The sequence below is a fragment of the Rattus norvegicus genome, chromosome X (genome assembly GCF_021556685.1).
Source record: "Rattus norvegicus strain SHRSP/BbbUtx chromosome X, alternate assembly SHRSP_T2T, whole genome shotgun sequence".
Classification (NCBI taxonomy): Eukaryota; Metazoa; Chordata; class Mammalia; order Rodentia; family Muridae; genus Rattus; species Rattus norvegicus.
This window is the reverse complement of record NC_141554.1, coordinates 19,898,559-19,910,652: the sequence shown is the minus strand read 5'-3', so window position 1 is coordinate 19,910,652 and position 12,094 is coordinate 19,898,559. Positions and strand designations below refer to the sequence as shown.

The following is a 12,094-nucleotide window of genomic DNA, read 5'->3' as shown; positions in this document are numbered from 1 at the left end:
CTGGGTCTAGAAAAAGCCCTTGTGATCTTCTTGGGTCTTTCCTGGACACGCACCCAGTCCCAGACTTCTGTTGTGCCTTCTAGGTCTGCTCCACCCAGCTGTTAGTTTTGGTTGTCATGATGTTACATAGACTGGATGACTTGAAAATATCAAAGTTTATATGCTAAGAGGACTTGGTGCTATGTGCTAGAAGTTCTCACTTGAAGAACTGTTAGCATTGGTCTCTTCTAGTTTAGAGACAGAGCCACTATCAGCTACAGAGTACTCACTTAAGCTCCTTACTTCTCTTCCTCTATTTGTCAGGGAACTGGAGATTGAACTAAGACTCTACACATGCTAATTAAGCCCCAAAAAGCTTACCAGGAAACATAATTCTGCCAAGTAGGCAAGATGACCCCAGGGCAACAACTGTTCAGAACAATACTGGTGTACTTAAGAAAGAATTCTGCCAATATGTTCCATTTCCTTTCTCTGATCGAATTGTTCTAAGTGTAGCTAGACCCTGAAAGATATTTAAGGATGACAGTACATATGTTAAGTTCCTAAGTCTAAGGTGTATATAAGCTAGGGACCTCTTGTATTCAAGGTTGACTGTTACTTGAGCACTAGCCCCAGTATGCCAGGAACTTTACTAAAGAGCTTTCCTTTAGCTCTGGGGATGCAGAGTGATTTCTCACAGAGAAGGCATATTATTTCTACCACAGTATAAACACCTACAGGAATTGTCTCAGTGAAAACCATCTTTTCCAGGGGTGGTGTCCCACGCTGAGCATCTCAGCACTCAGAAGGCTGAAACAGGGAGAGCGTTGTGAGGTTCAGGCTTGTTTGACTACAGTTCCAAGACCTCGTCTCAAACCAAACCAAGGAACTAAAATCCAGACTCATATTCCCCAAGGTTACTCCAGTTTCAGATCTCTCCACTTGATTGCTGAACTCTTGGTGTTGCTGCAGGAAAATTTCATTTTCTTTTTTTTTTTTTTTTCGGAGCTGGGGACCGAACCCAGGGCCTTGCGCTCACTAGGCAAGCGCTCTACCACTGAGCTAAATCCCCAACCCCAAAAATTTCATTTTCTTCTCTGGCCTGCTCCTGTTTTCTTAGGTTTTATTTCCTTCTGTAGGCATTTACCTCCAAGAACTCTCCCTAATAAAGCTGCATACCAATCGCTCCTTTAGAGTCTACTTCCTAGGAAACCCACTCGCTAAGAATAACTAGAACGCCTAAATGTCTAGGTAGATAAGACCCAAAAATGCAAACACTGTCAGCATAACTTCAAATCTCCTCATCCATTCTTTTTTCTCTTCTTCTTTTCGGAGCTGAGGACTGAACCCAGGGCCTTGTGCTTGCTAGACAAGCGCTCTACTACTGAAATAAATCCCCAACCCCTCCTCATCCATTCTTAATTACTAATTCAGATTTATTTGTGTTGATATAATTATTTTATGCATACACCCTGGTTTTTAATTTAAAAATTTATTTCCCAACTGTTTATAATATATACTACTGACTCCCTTAATATTGCTCATCTGTACATATATTTAAGATTTACCATTTAGCATTTGATAATCTATCAATGTTCGTATCCCAGGAATGGGGTGATTTTTTCCCCCTTGCTCTGCAGCCATTGATTGCTTATAGTTTTTTATCTGGGTCAGGTCCTGGTTAAATTTCTACCCTCGGCAATGGCATCCTGAATGGTGTTTTCCTTATTCGAATCTTCTTTAAGCAACCTCATTGTTGAGATTTTATGCATACAGCATCCTTGTCAAGTCTAGAAGATGTTATCTAGGATCAGTCATCCCAGTCTTGTTCCTTGCAATCTTTGTGCCCCACCTTCTTCTATGGTTGCCAAGCTTTAGGTGTAGGTATTGCATGGTAGATATACAAAGTGAGACAGGTCACTTTTGACGATTAGGTTTTGTTAACTTGATAGAAACTAGAGTCATCTGGGAAGAGGGAACCCAGAAGTACAGGGACAGAAGAGAGACAGCACAGGGACTGTCTTCATCAGATTGGCCTATGGAAATAGCTGTGTGACATTTTCTTTATTAATGGTTGCTGAATGAGGGCCCAGATCACTCTGGGTGACACATGGTAGGTGGTCCTAGGTTGTATAAGAAAGCAATGGAGGAACAAGCCAGTAAGTAGCACTCCTCAATGGCCTCTGTTTCAGTTCCTGCCTTTAAATTTTGGAGCTGGCTTCCTTCAGTGATGAATTATGATCTGGAAGTTGTGAAATGCAATACATTTATGCTGCTTTTGGTCATAGTGTTTATCACAGTGACCGAAAGCAAACTAGAACAGCATACAGTCACTTGTCCTCTGAGCTTTGACTAGTTCTGGACCTCTGTGGTGGCTGTTGCTGCCAAAATGAAGCTTCTTTGGAGAGGGAGGAGAGCTACACTTATCTGGGTATAAGGATAAGTGATTAAGTGATTAGAATAGAGTTAGAAATGTATTGGGTTGGGAAAATGGCAGTATTAGATTCTCCTCTGGAGCCTATGACTGCCCTAGCCACAGTTAGTTGACTATGTTCATGGTACAGACACAAATTCCTTCCTAATAAAGGTGTCTTTAGTATAATTAGATAGCTGTCGATTACCTCAAAGATAAAAGTGCCACAATTGTACCAGTCAGGATATCTTGCCTGGCCAGTCATTGCTGGGGTCTGTAAGCTTTACATCTGGGTAGGAGTTTTGATTGCTTTTTTTTCCTCATTGGTTTCATAGTGCCTTATGATACTGTGAGAGCTGGGCATTAGGGAGGAGGCTTCCCAGTCAGTTCTAGCTCAATTCCTCCATGACCTGGTATAATTATAACTCAGATTTTTAGCACATGATAGGAGAGACAGACTGTGATCACACCAAGCATACATCATTGACAAAGAGGAAGAGAACAAGGTTTTATTTTTGTTCCTCCAAAATAAAAAGTCTACCACAGGATGCAAAAACACTGGTTTCGTTTCCATCAAGGGACTCAAACTAGGACAATTACTGTGTTCAAAAGGACTTCTCAGTAGTAATCCTTAGGCAAGGAATGTGGGACCACATCACCTATAGATGCTGATTTTGTCAGAACTTGACAATTCTGGAAAATTGAGCATATGTAAGCTAGCTACAGAAGAAGGAAAACACACTTCGATCAGCACCAGGGAGAAAATTCATTGGGGCTTTTGATGTAGTTACACATCTCCCGTTCTATAGCAATTTCCATTCTTGAACTTGTGAGAATTCTAATTTACAAATTGAGCTATCAAGATAGAAAGACAGAATCATATTCAGGAAGTGAAATCTGAAACTTGGGACTTCCTCTCTTCCCTGTCTCAAGGGCTTGTGAGTTCATGCTTAAGTTTTCCATAGTCTAACTGAATGTCAACAGTTTAAAGACACAATGGAAGCTGAAGGGATTGGGACAAGATGAATCCTTAGCTAAAACCCATTAGCTAATACGGAGGTTTAATTTCTTTTCACTCTCCTGTGTAGTCAGTGCTACACAGCTAATTCCATTGCTCCTTTATTACTCTTGCCACCCATGTTTCTAAGAGCAGCACACACCATAGCCTTCTTAAAGTCTCCTCCTAGGGCAGTTAGTTTCCATGGAAGAACGATTTTACTTTTCATTGCAGGTGATTTTCTCATCCATGACCCTGATTGAGGTTCTCCAGACTCACCAAAAGGCTCCTCCGAGTGCTGTGGCAACTTTCATAAAGGGGAAAAACAATAGAAGTGAATGGCTGCCTATCCATGGAAAAATAATTCCTTCTCTGACTTTTCTTCCAAACTTCTAGAAGGAAGGAAAGGAGGGGGAAATATTCAAGAAACATGTTTATAAGAAGTAGAAAATGGTGTTCTCCTTGTATGTCAATATTCATAGTATGCTCTTTTCTTCCATGGTAGAGCAGAGGTTTCAGAAAGCAGATAAAAAATGGTGGGAGAAATGGGAAGACTTAGCTAGAGCAAGAGAAGATAAACCATTAGGTAGAGAAAGTGAAAAGAGGGGGAAATGTAGACAACGGAAGACCTTGTTGAATTTGGAAAAGCTTGAAGTCATTCTTAAGAAAGAGTTTGAGATTGGAGAATATAAATAGAATTCATGTTTATGGTGTTGTTCTTGAGGCACATATGACTCATTAGTTATATGAAACAATAAGGACTTGTCAGAAGCCATCCAGTATATGCTAAGGCTAGCAGGTAACCTTTCTGGAGGTGGCCTGTCACTTTTTGCATGGTCTAAAATGGGAGAGCTCAATGGCAAGGCCCAAAGAGAGCTCATCTCAGGATTGCTTCTTGCAGTTGATATGATATGATAGAATGACAGCCTCTCCTGTCATTATTGAATTAATATAAATAATCCCTGGGTATTAGCCACCCTATTGACCATATTTCCTTCAGATCAACATAAAGATGAACTTTTGTTAATTACTGCTGTTTAGATGAATTAACGATTTTATTAAGATCCGGATTTGATTCAGATAATTTTAGGAAGAAAGGTTTAAGAGATGGTTCTGGTTGCTTTGCTAGAAAAATGTAATAAAGTTAGAATCAAGAATAGTACATGCCCACTCCTCATATAGGAAGTAAACGTTGTGCAATAAGAAATGCGAGGAGCTCTCATAATTGCACTAAGACAATATACAGGCTTGGGACAAATTTGTGTTCAAAGAAAAACATTCAGGTTCAAGGATATAGCCATGGGTGTGCACTATGATAAGGCAAGGTCACGGAAAAACATTGCTTTGAGCTCACAAGTATAGAATGAAACACTGCTTTGAACTTAATATCAACAACCTTCTGTAACTCCCATTCTATCCAACATTTTATCTATGAGGTAATTTTCTAAATAACTTTTTGCCTAAGATGGTATAAAAAAGACCAGAGAGAAGAAATAAAGTTGTTGGCTGGGTGGTTTTGCTTGGAGGGCTCTGCCCCATCAATCCATCCATCCATCCATCCATCCATACATACATACATACATACATACATACATATTGCCCATATATCCATATAAATGTCCGTTTGTCTATATGTATATGTGTAGGTATATATGTATGTAGGTATACATAAATACTTGTGGGACTTATGTGACAAATGGTTGGGCCAAACAAAAATGTGAATGTGTTAAAATGTGAATGAAAATATAAGTGTGTGTATGAATGTTTATGTGTCTGTGCCTATCTGCTCATATAAAGCATCTTAATTTTTTTCCTTTCCTTCCTCTCTGGTTCGTAAAGAGTTAACCAGTCTAACCAGGGAGGCTTCTGGAAGGCTGCTTTGCCAAAGAGAGCAGAAGCAACAAATCCTTGACAGAATCACCCCACTGTCAGCAGCACGTGTCAATAGATCCATAGGCCTGCAGCCTCTGGTCTCAGAATAATTTAAAGTCAAGATAGGCATAGGTTATTATAGAAAGCAACTTTTACAATTAGAGGACCAAGCCCCTTCTTACACTCTTCCCCCAAGGCTGCTTCAGTGAAGACCTGATTCCAGGATAGAACCAAGGCAAGTACTCGTCTGAATTGGTTTGTTTCACAATCCAATTAAAAAAAAAAAAACAGAAACCACCATATTTCAACAGAGGGACTTTCACACCAGGAAAGTGCCACATGGATGATGGAAAAGTGGAGAATCCCAACAGCGGACAAAAGTCAACATACAAAAAGAACAACTGCAGGAAGTGGTTACCTCTCAGCAAGAGAGGAACTGGGAGGAGGCTGTCTAATTCCCCACCCCCACTCAGCAGCAGGGGCCATCTGGCTGCATGGAGCCCTACAGTGCTACTGACTGGCAGGTGCTCTTGACACGGAAGAAATGGCTAACCCGGGGAAGCTGGAGGCCCAGCAGCGGCGCAGCCACCTGGCGAATGCTTCTTCAAGCAAAAATCTGGCGAGAGAAACATTGTGGCTCCTCTTCTAGCCCGGTTTATCTAAACCAGTCAGAAACCGTCAATCTAAGCTGGCTGACCAATGTAGCTCTCAATGAAATACATGCAGTAGACAAACAGATGAGGGAACAAAGGAGCACATAACTTCCTCTCATTCTGATTTTTCTAGCCCTGTTTTCTTTGAATCTGTCTATTTTGGGGATGAACCCAGGTCAGTTTGCCTTGATGTGGGTCTTACATGTTCTAATTGCAACGGAGACTGTCAGACTACCCTTGTTTAACTACCATGCAGTGACCAAACGCACTGGTTTACTAATTGCCACAAGCCCAGAGGCTGTCCATGTACTTTGTAGAGTTTGTGCCTCTTGTTCGTTTGCCATTTTGTCCTCTTCCAGTGATCCAGTTTGTTTCTTGAACTTCTCTATTAGCTGTAACTACCGTAGAGCTTGGGCAGTCAGTCAACTTTCATCACAGCATCAGGTTACCATCAAGGCCTTCTCATTCATGTCTTGAAGACTGAATAGCCGCCAGGAGGTAGTTCTGGCTTTAGCATCTACCATACACTGACATAACTTCGATCTGAGCATGTTTACAAACTTAGCATATAGAATGTCTGCCTGGGACCATGATTGCTATCTAAACATTTTGCTATTTCCTTTACTGTAGTTCTACGTGGAGTAATTTAGGATGGAGGTGACAAATTTAAGCTTTATTTTTTTCTGGTATCTTAGTCATAGGTAATATTGGTCGTTTGGACTTCAAATAAGCAAGTGTATTATTTCTTGGCACTGCAACTGGGTCCAAGTAAATTCACTGTTCTGGGACTTGGTTTCCTCATCTATAAATGTAGTCATGAACTAAAGCTTACTCTATAGGAATCGAGTTGTAAGAATCAAATGGCTTGATTTGTATGTGTGTACAAGAACGTTTCTGTGTACACATATACACAAACACGATATGGACCTATATCCACTTTAGGATATAAAATTGGCTCATGATTATCACCCTATAAATATCATCTATCACTCTTTTATACATTACCCAGTGAGCACCAATACTGTTGGAAGAGTCTGTAAGAAGGTGTCACATGTGTTTAATGTGTTTTACCTAGCACCAAGGCTGGCTGGATAACTTGAAAATTTCAAGTAGATAACTAGTTATTTAAAACAGTTGCTGTCTGCAATACATCCATAAACTATACAAATAACTGATAAATGATAAAACAAAATTTAAAACGTGACAAATAGTCTCTCAGTTGTACCAATAGATTTCATATTTTAGTGTATTTACTTGTGATTGAATCACGAGATCTTTTTTTTTCCTTTCTGCAGTTTTTGTGTGGTTTGAAGATTTAAATTTGTTATGGAAACAGCCTTTCAGTTGGCCAATGATTAGCTAATTTCTGATAATAGAAAAGGAAACATATTGCCCCAAGGCTGCTGTTTTCATTTCCTCATGAGGAGAAGCAGCACAGTAGAGAAGAGAGGCAGAGGCAGCACAGTTAACCTCTGCGAACATGGGGAACTGGGCTGTGAATGAGGGACTCTCCATCTTTGTCATTGTAAGTACTAAAACCAGGTAACATGAATTCTTTTGACATGTTGAAGTTCTCTTGGAAGCTAAACTGGAGCGCTGGCTTTTCTTATTGTTGTTTTCTTAAGAAATGTACTTACTCTGTGAACAAACATCTACTTAGAGATAGTTTCAGTTAATTCTCCCATCTCAAGCTTCTTAATTAAAAATATGCATCAGCGGCTCTCATTTTCATAGTTTATTTCTGAATTCCTAAGACTATGAAGTTAGCCAGCATTTAACAGAGAGCATAAAAGGTACTTCATACGAAAGATCTCTAATGATGAGAAAATTTTTCTCAATTACTCCAAGATAAGTTTCTTCACTTTTTGTGTTAACTATTTTAAATGGTCAATTAAAACTCTACTGCTTTCTGAATAACATTTATTCTTACGGATTTCTTAGATAGGGCAGTTGGCTTTATTTCAGTCACAACACCAAAACAATCAAAGTTCTCAAGTTTCTTTTTAAAACAAGGACAATTTTTTTCTATGCAGTCTGAACTGGAGTTACTTGTGAATTTTACAACAAATCTAGGTAAAAGAATTGAAGTAAAGTATCTAAACTCATACCTATGCAGTATGTGGATTATATACATTTATGAATGTATGTAATATAATATGTACATATATAAAATATGTGTGTGTATAATAGGAAACTATGTATTTAAGAAACAATTTTGGAATGTTTTAATAGCTAATTGATTTCTGTTCTGAACTCTAACAGCATTCTCAGCAAAGCAATTTCTGGATAGGAAGAAACGTGGTATCTAAATATTCTTGGCAAACAGCTCATGAAACATGATATTAAAAATTACTTATGAATGGAAGTTTTATAAGGATTAACCATGCAATGCATAGATTCCGAATTCTGGAGGTATTAATAAATTATTAGCGTAGTTAAAATTAAAACAACAAATGTTTTGTTGAAACATAGTTCACGACAAACCAACATGTTTATGCAATACAGAAGCGTGAGGGTTGGAAACTCTAGTCTTGAGTCCTCGCTGCCATTTTAAGAGCAGGTTACTCACTTAAGAAACAAGTTGAACTCTTAACTTTCATTCTAATTACAGTTTTCTCAGAAAGTGATCTTTTATATTATCTATGCATATATGTGAAAGTAAAATGTGGCTTAGAAATACAGAGTTAGGGAGCATGGCAACATAAGAAATGGAGTTTTGGTAGCAATCGTTTGTAAAAAGACACACTGTTCAGAAGGAAGCGTCCATGGGTATTAAGTAGTTAATATTAATAGCAACTGATAATTTACTATTTAAGGAAAATTCTATGGAGCTGAAGTAGAAGACTGAGCTACTAGTACCATTCCTTGATGAGGTTGTTGTTGGGATCCAATGTGTACTTCAAACCTAGAGCATTTATTTTACTTTTAAATTCCATGACCTTCACCCCTTGTCCATGCTAAAGGAAAACTTCTCCAATAGAATGGTAAGCTGAGTGTGTCGCAAGCAGGAGACTAGAGTCTGTGAGCACTGAGTTCAGTTTCCTACAGGTCAGGAGACAAGAACAATACCTTATTTCCATCTGCTCTCTACTCTCCAATCACTGTTACCCGTCTGTCTGAAGTTTAGATGAAAAGAAGAGGAAAGAGAAAAGAGATGAGACAGACAGATATTAATTCAGTATGTTGACCAGGTAGTGAGGCAATCACAATGAAGGAAGGTAAAGTTAGTTCCTGAAAAGTGTAGAGGTGCTGGGATAGGAAAGAGCTGGCCCTGAGCTGGGCACACCCAGACCTATGCCAGAGTCTGAACTTGGGGAAGTCCTGCCCTTCATTTGCCTCCAGTCTCATACGGAATCTATTGAGAGATACAAACCTCACACAACTTTTTCTGTTTGTGCAGCTGGTGTGGTTGGGGCTGAATGTCTTCCTCTTTGTCAAGTATTACAAGGTTTATGACGATGAGCCTAAATATAATTACACTCGAAAACTTCTTGGGGTGAGTATAACTTCTGCCTCACGCAGTCCTGGCCAGTTCAGACTTACAGCAGCTGTACTTATATGTCTTCCTTTCTAAGACTTTGAATAAATCTACTGACCAACTAAGACAACACCACCAGCTTTATCCCCCAGTTGCAACTCTTTGGTAAGTCTCTTATGGTCTGCCAGTGTAACAAGTGCATGGCAGAAGGTCCTTGCCACATCCCTATCCACCAATATACTGAGCTTAACATAAGTTATCTCTACAATGGAAAGCCTACTAGGAGCCATTTGTACAGGGGTGACACTGGTATGACAATTGACATTTTCCTTATTTTTTTCTAAGTTTGGTGGTTCATATCATTTGGGGCACATCATATTTTTTTACATTAATATTATGTTATAATCATATGTATAAGTCATATCAAATAATCATGACATTATTAAAATTGTCTTTAATGCATTAATGCTGATCTGCTTTCCCTGTATAATAGGCAACATCTTCAGATATTGCTAAACCAATTTTGCCCAAGCATTACACCATACCAACCTAAGTTACAGTGAAGGTCTAAGTGTTAAGGGAAATGTTCCAAATGAAAGATCTAGTTTTGATACTGACCTCATGTTAATAGTATATGTGCTTAAAGATTTAGGAGGAAGTAAGCTGAGGCATGCAACTTACTTTAAAATATATTGAATATATAAGAGGCGGGGTGGAGGAGGCTCAAAGGGTAGAAATTCTTGCTACACAGACATGAGGACAAGAGTTTAGAACCCCAGCTTCCATGTAAAAACTCAAGTGTGGCCACATGCACCTATAATTCTACTACTGAGAAGGGGGGAGTAGTTGGGACAGTAAAACTTGCTGAACACCAGACTAGGCAAGATAGTGAACTCCCGGTTCAAGGTGAGACCCCGTCTCAAGAAGATAAGGTGGAGTGTAGTTCAAACAAAGGAAACACCTGATATTCTGTGATTGAGAAAGGAATGGAAAGAGAGATCTGTGATAAAGAATGCATAGGAAAGCTTAAAAAGTGTGGTCTTGGAGGGGAATAAACAAGAACTCAAAGTAAATGTGTCCCACTTCTTCTCAGGTGTGAGACTTAAAGTGTTGACTTGGGGTAAAAATGCTGTTTCAAAGTTAAAATAAAGCATACAAGTAGCTCCTAAGAGAAACTCCTGTGCTTCTTTCCTGATCTCTTGAAGGAGCTTTTAGTGTCCCATGATGAGACTCTGGGAAAGAAGAGTACAGGTATTCTGCTCACCAACCTCTCTCCTGTCTTTTCTCTCTCGTCTAGTCAGCACTGGCTCTGGCCCGGGCACCTGCAGCCTGCCTGAATTTCAACTGCATGCTGATCTTGCTGCCAGTGTGTCGGAATCTCCTCTCCTTCCTCAGGGGTTCCAGTGCGGTAAGAGCAAACATTCTGTCTAGTGCCCCAGATTGTCAAAGCTATCAATCACACCAAATGCTCTTTCCAAGGAAAAGTCAAGTAATGCTCTGTAAAGCTCATCTTGTGTAGAATATTCTGGAGTTATGTCATGTCATATGCTATGATACACATCATTTGTGTCAGCATCTACCTCTACACACACACACACACACACACACACACACACCACATACATACACACACTCACACACACACATACACACATACTCCCTCAGACACACCACACACACACACACACACACACAAACACACTCACACACTCACACACACACCATACATTATACTAGTTGAGGGCAGAGTTTCCTGAAATATCATTTAACTTGAAAATTATAAAAAGCAGCTAAAAACTATTTCCCAGCAATAGTAATGAAGTAAGTATACATGCGTAGGGTTTTATGAGCCAGACACACAACATTTAGGAACAAAGAGTTCAAGAATGTTTTTAAAATCATATCAGAGAAAACATATTTTCTGTATGTCTCAAGCAAATCCAATCACTGCACAAAACAGCAAAATATAATTCGGAAAAGTTTGCTCCTATGTTGGCATATGCCTATGATTCCAACATGAGGAGCCTGAGACAGGCTTATTTTATGTTTGGGACCATCCCAGGCCACATAGTGAGTTCTAGGCCAGTCTCAGCTGCATAGTGAGATCCTGTTTTAAAAAACAAAAAACGAAAGACAAGAAAAGCATTGCTAGCTCCACAGGATTCGAGATTTTAGAGCTTTCTATGTGCCCAGAGTCCCCTTTGCCTTCATATAAACGCTTTAATGAACACATTGATGTAGACACAGTATTTTAAAGCTGTAGGACTCTTCATATTTTTTTTTACTGGTAGCATTATATGAAAATGAAAATTAAGTTATTGATACTGATTTAGCACACATGTTCAAATAAATGTGGTATAGAGCAAAATATGTTGAGTCCCATAAAACATTTAAAATAAGGTCTTGGAGAGAAAGTAGCCTGAGAATGGGCAGGTGAGGATTAATCAACATATAGGCTTTGCTGATGAAGTAGAAAAGTATTATATATGGAGAAGATAGCATGGGCAAAAGCACAGAAGATGTGAGAAAACCTTATTCACAAAAATCCGAAATAGTATAGTACTTTCTGAGTCAACCTTTATTGCATTCTATTTAAATGTAATCTATTTATCAGGTAGGAAATGCACTTCAATGGTATAGGGTCTGCCAACCATGCATGAGGCTGTGGATTGAGTGGTCAACACCAAAAGAAAAGCAAAGGA

General features: G+C 39.2%; 1 protein-coding gene across 1 annotated transcript in view; it reads left to right on the top strand.

Annotated features, from left to right (window-relative positions):
- The first annotated feature begins 7,341 nt into the window (after window positions 1-7,341).
- Window positions 7,342-12,094, top strand: part of Cybb (cytochrome b-245 beta chain) — a 34,568-nt gene continuing 29,815 nt past the window's right edge. Inside the window, 3 exon segments of the mRNA NM_023965.2 lie at window positions 7,342-7,439; window positions 9,315-9,410; window positions 10,690-10,800. Coding sequence (NP_076455.2) covers window positions 7,395-7,439; window positions 9,315-9,410; window positions 10,690-10,800 — 252 coding nt within the window. The 5' untranslated portion in view covers window positions 7,342-7,394.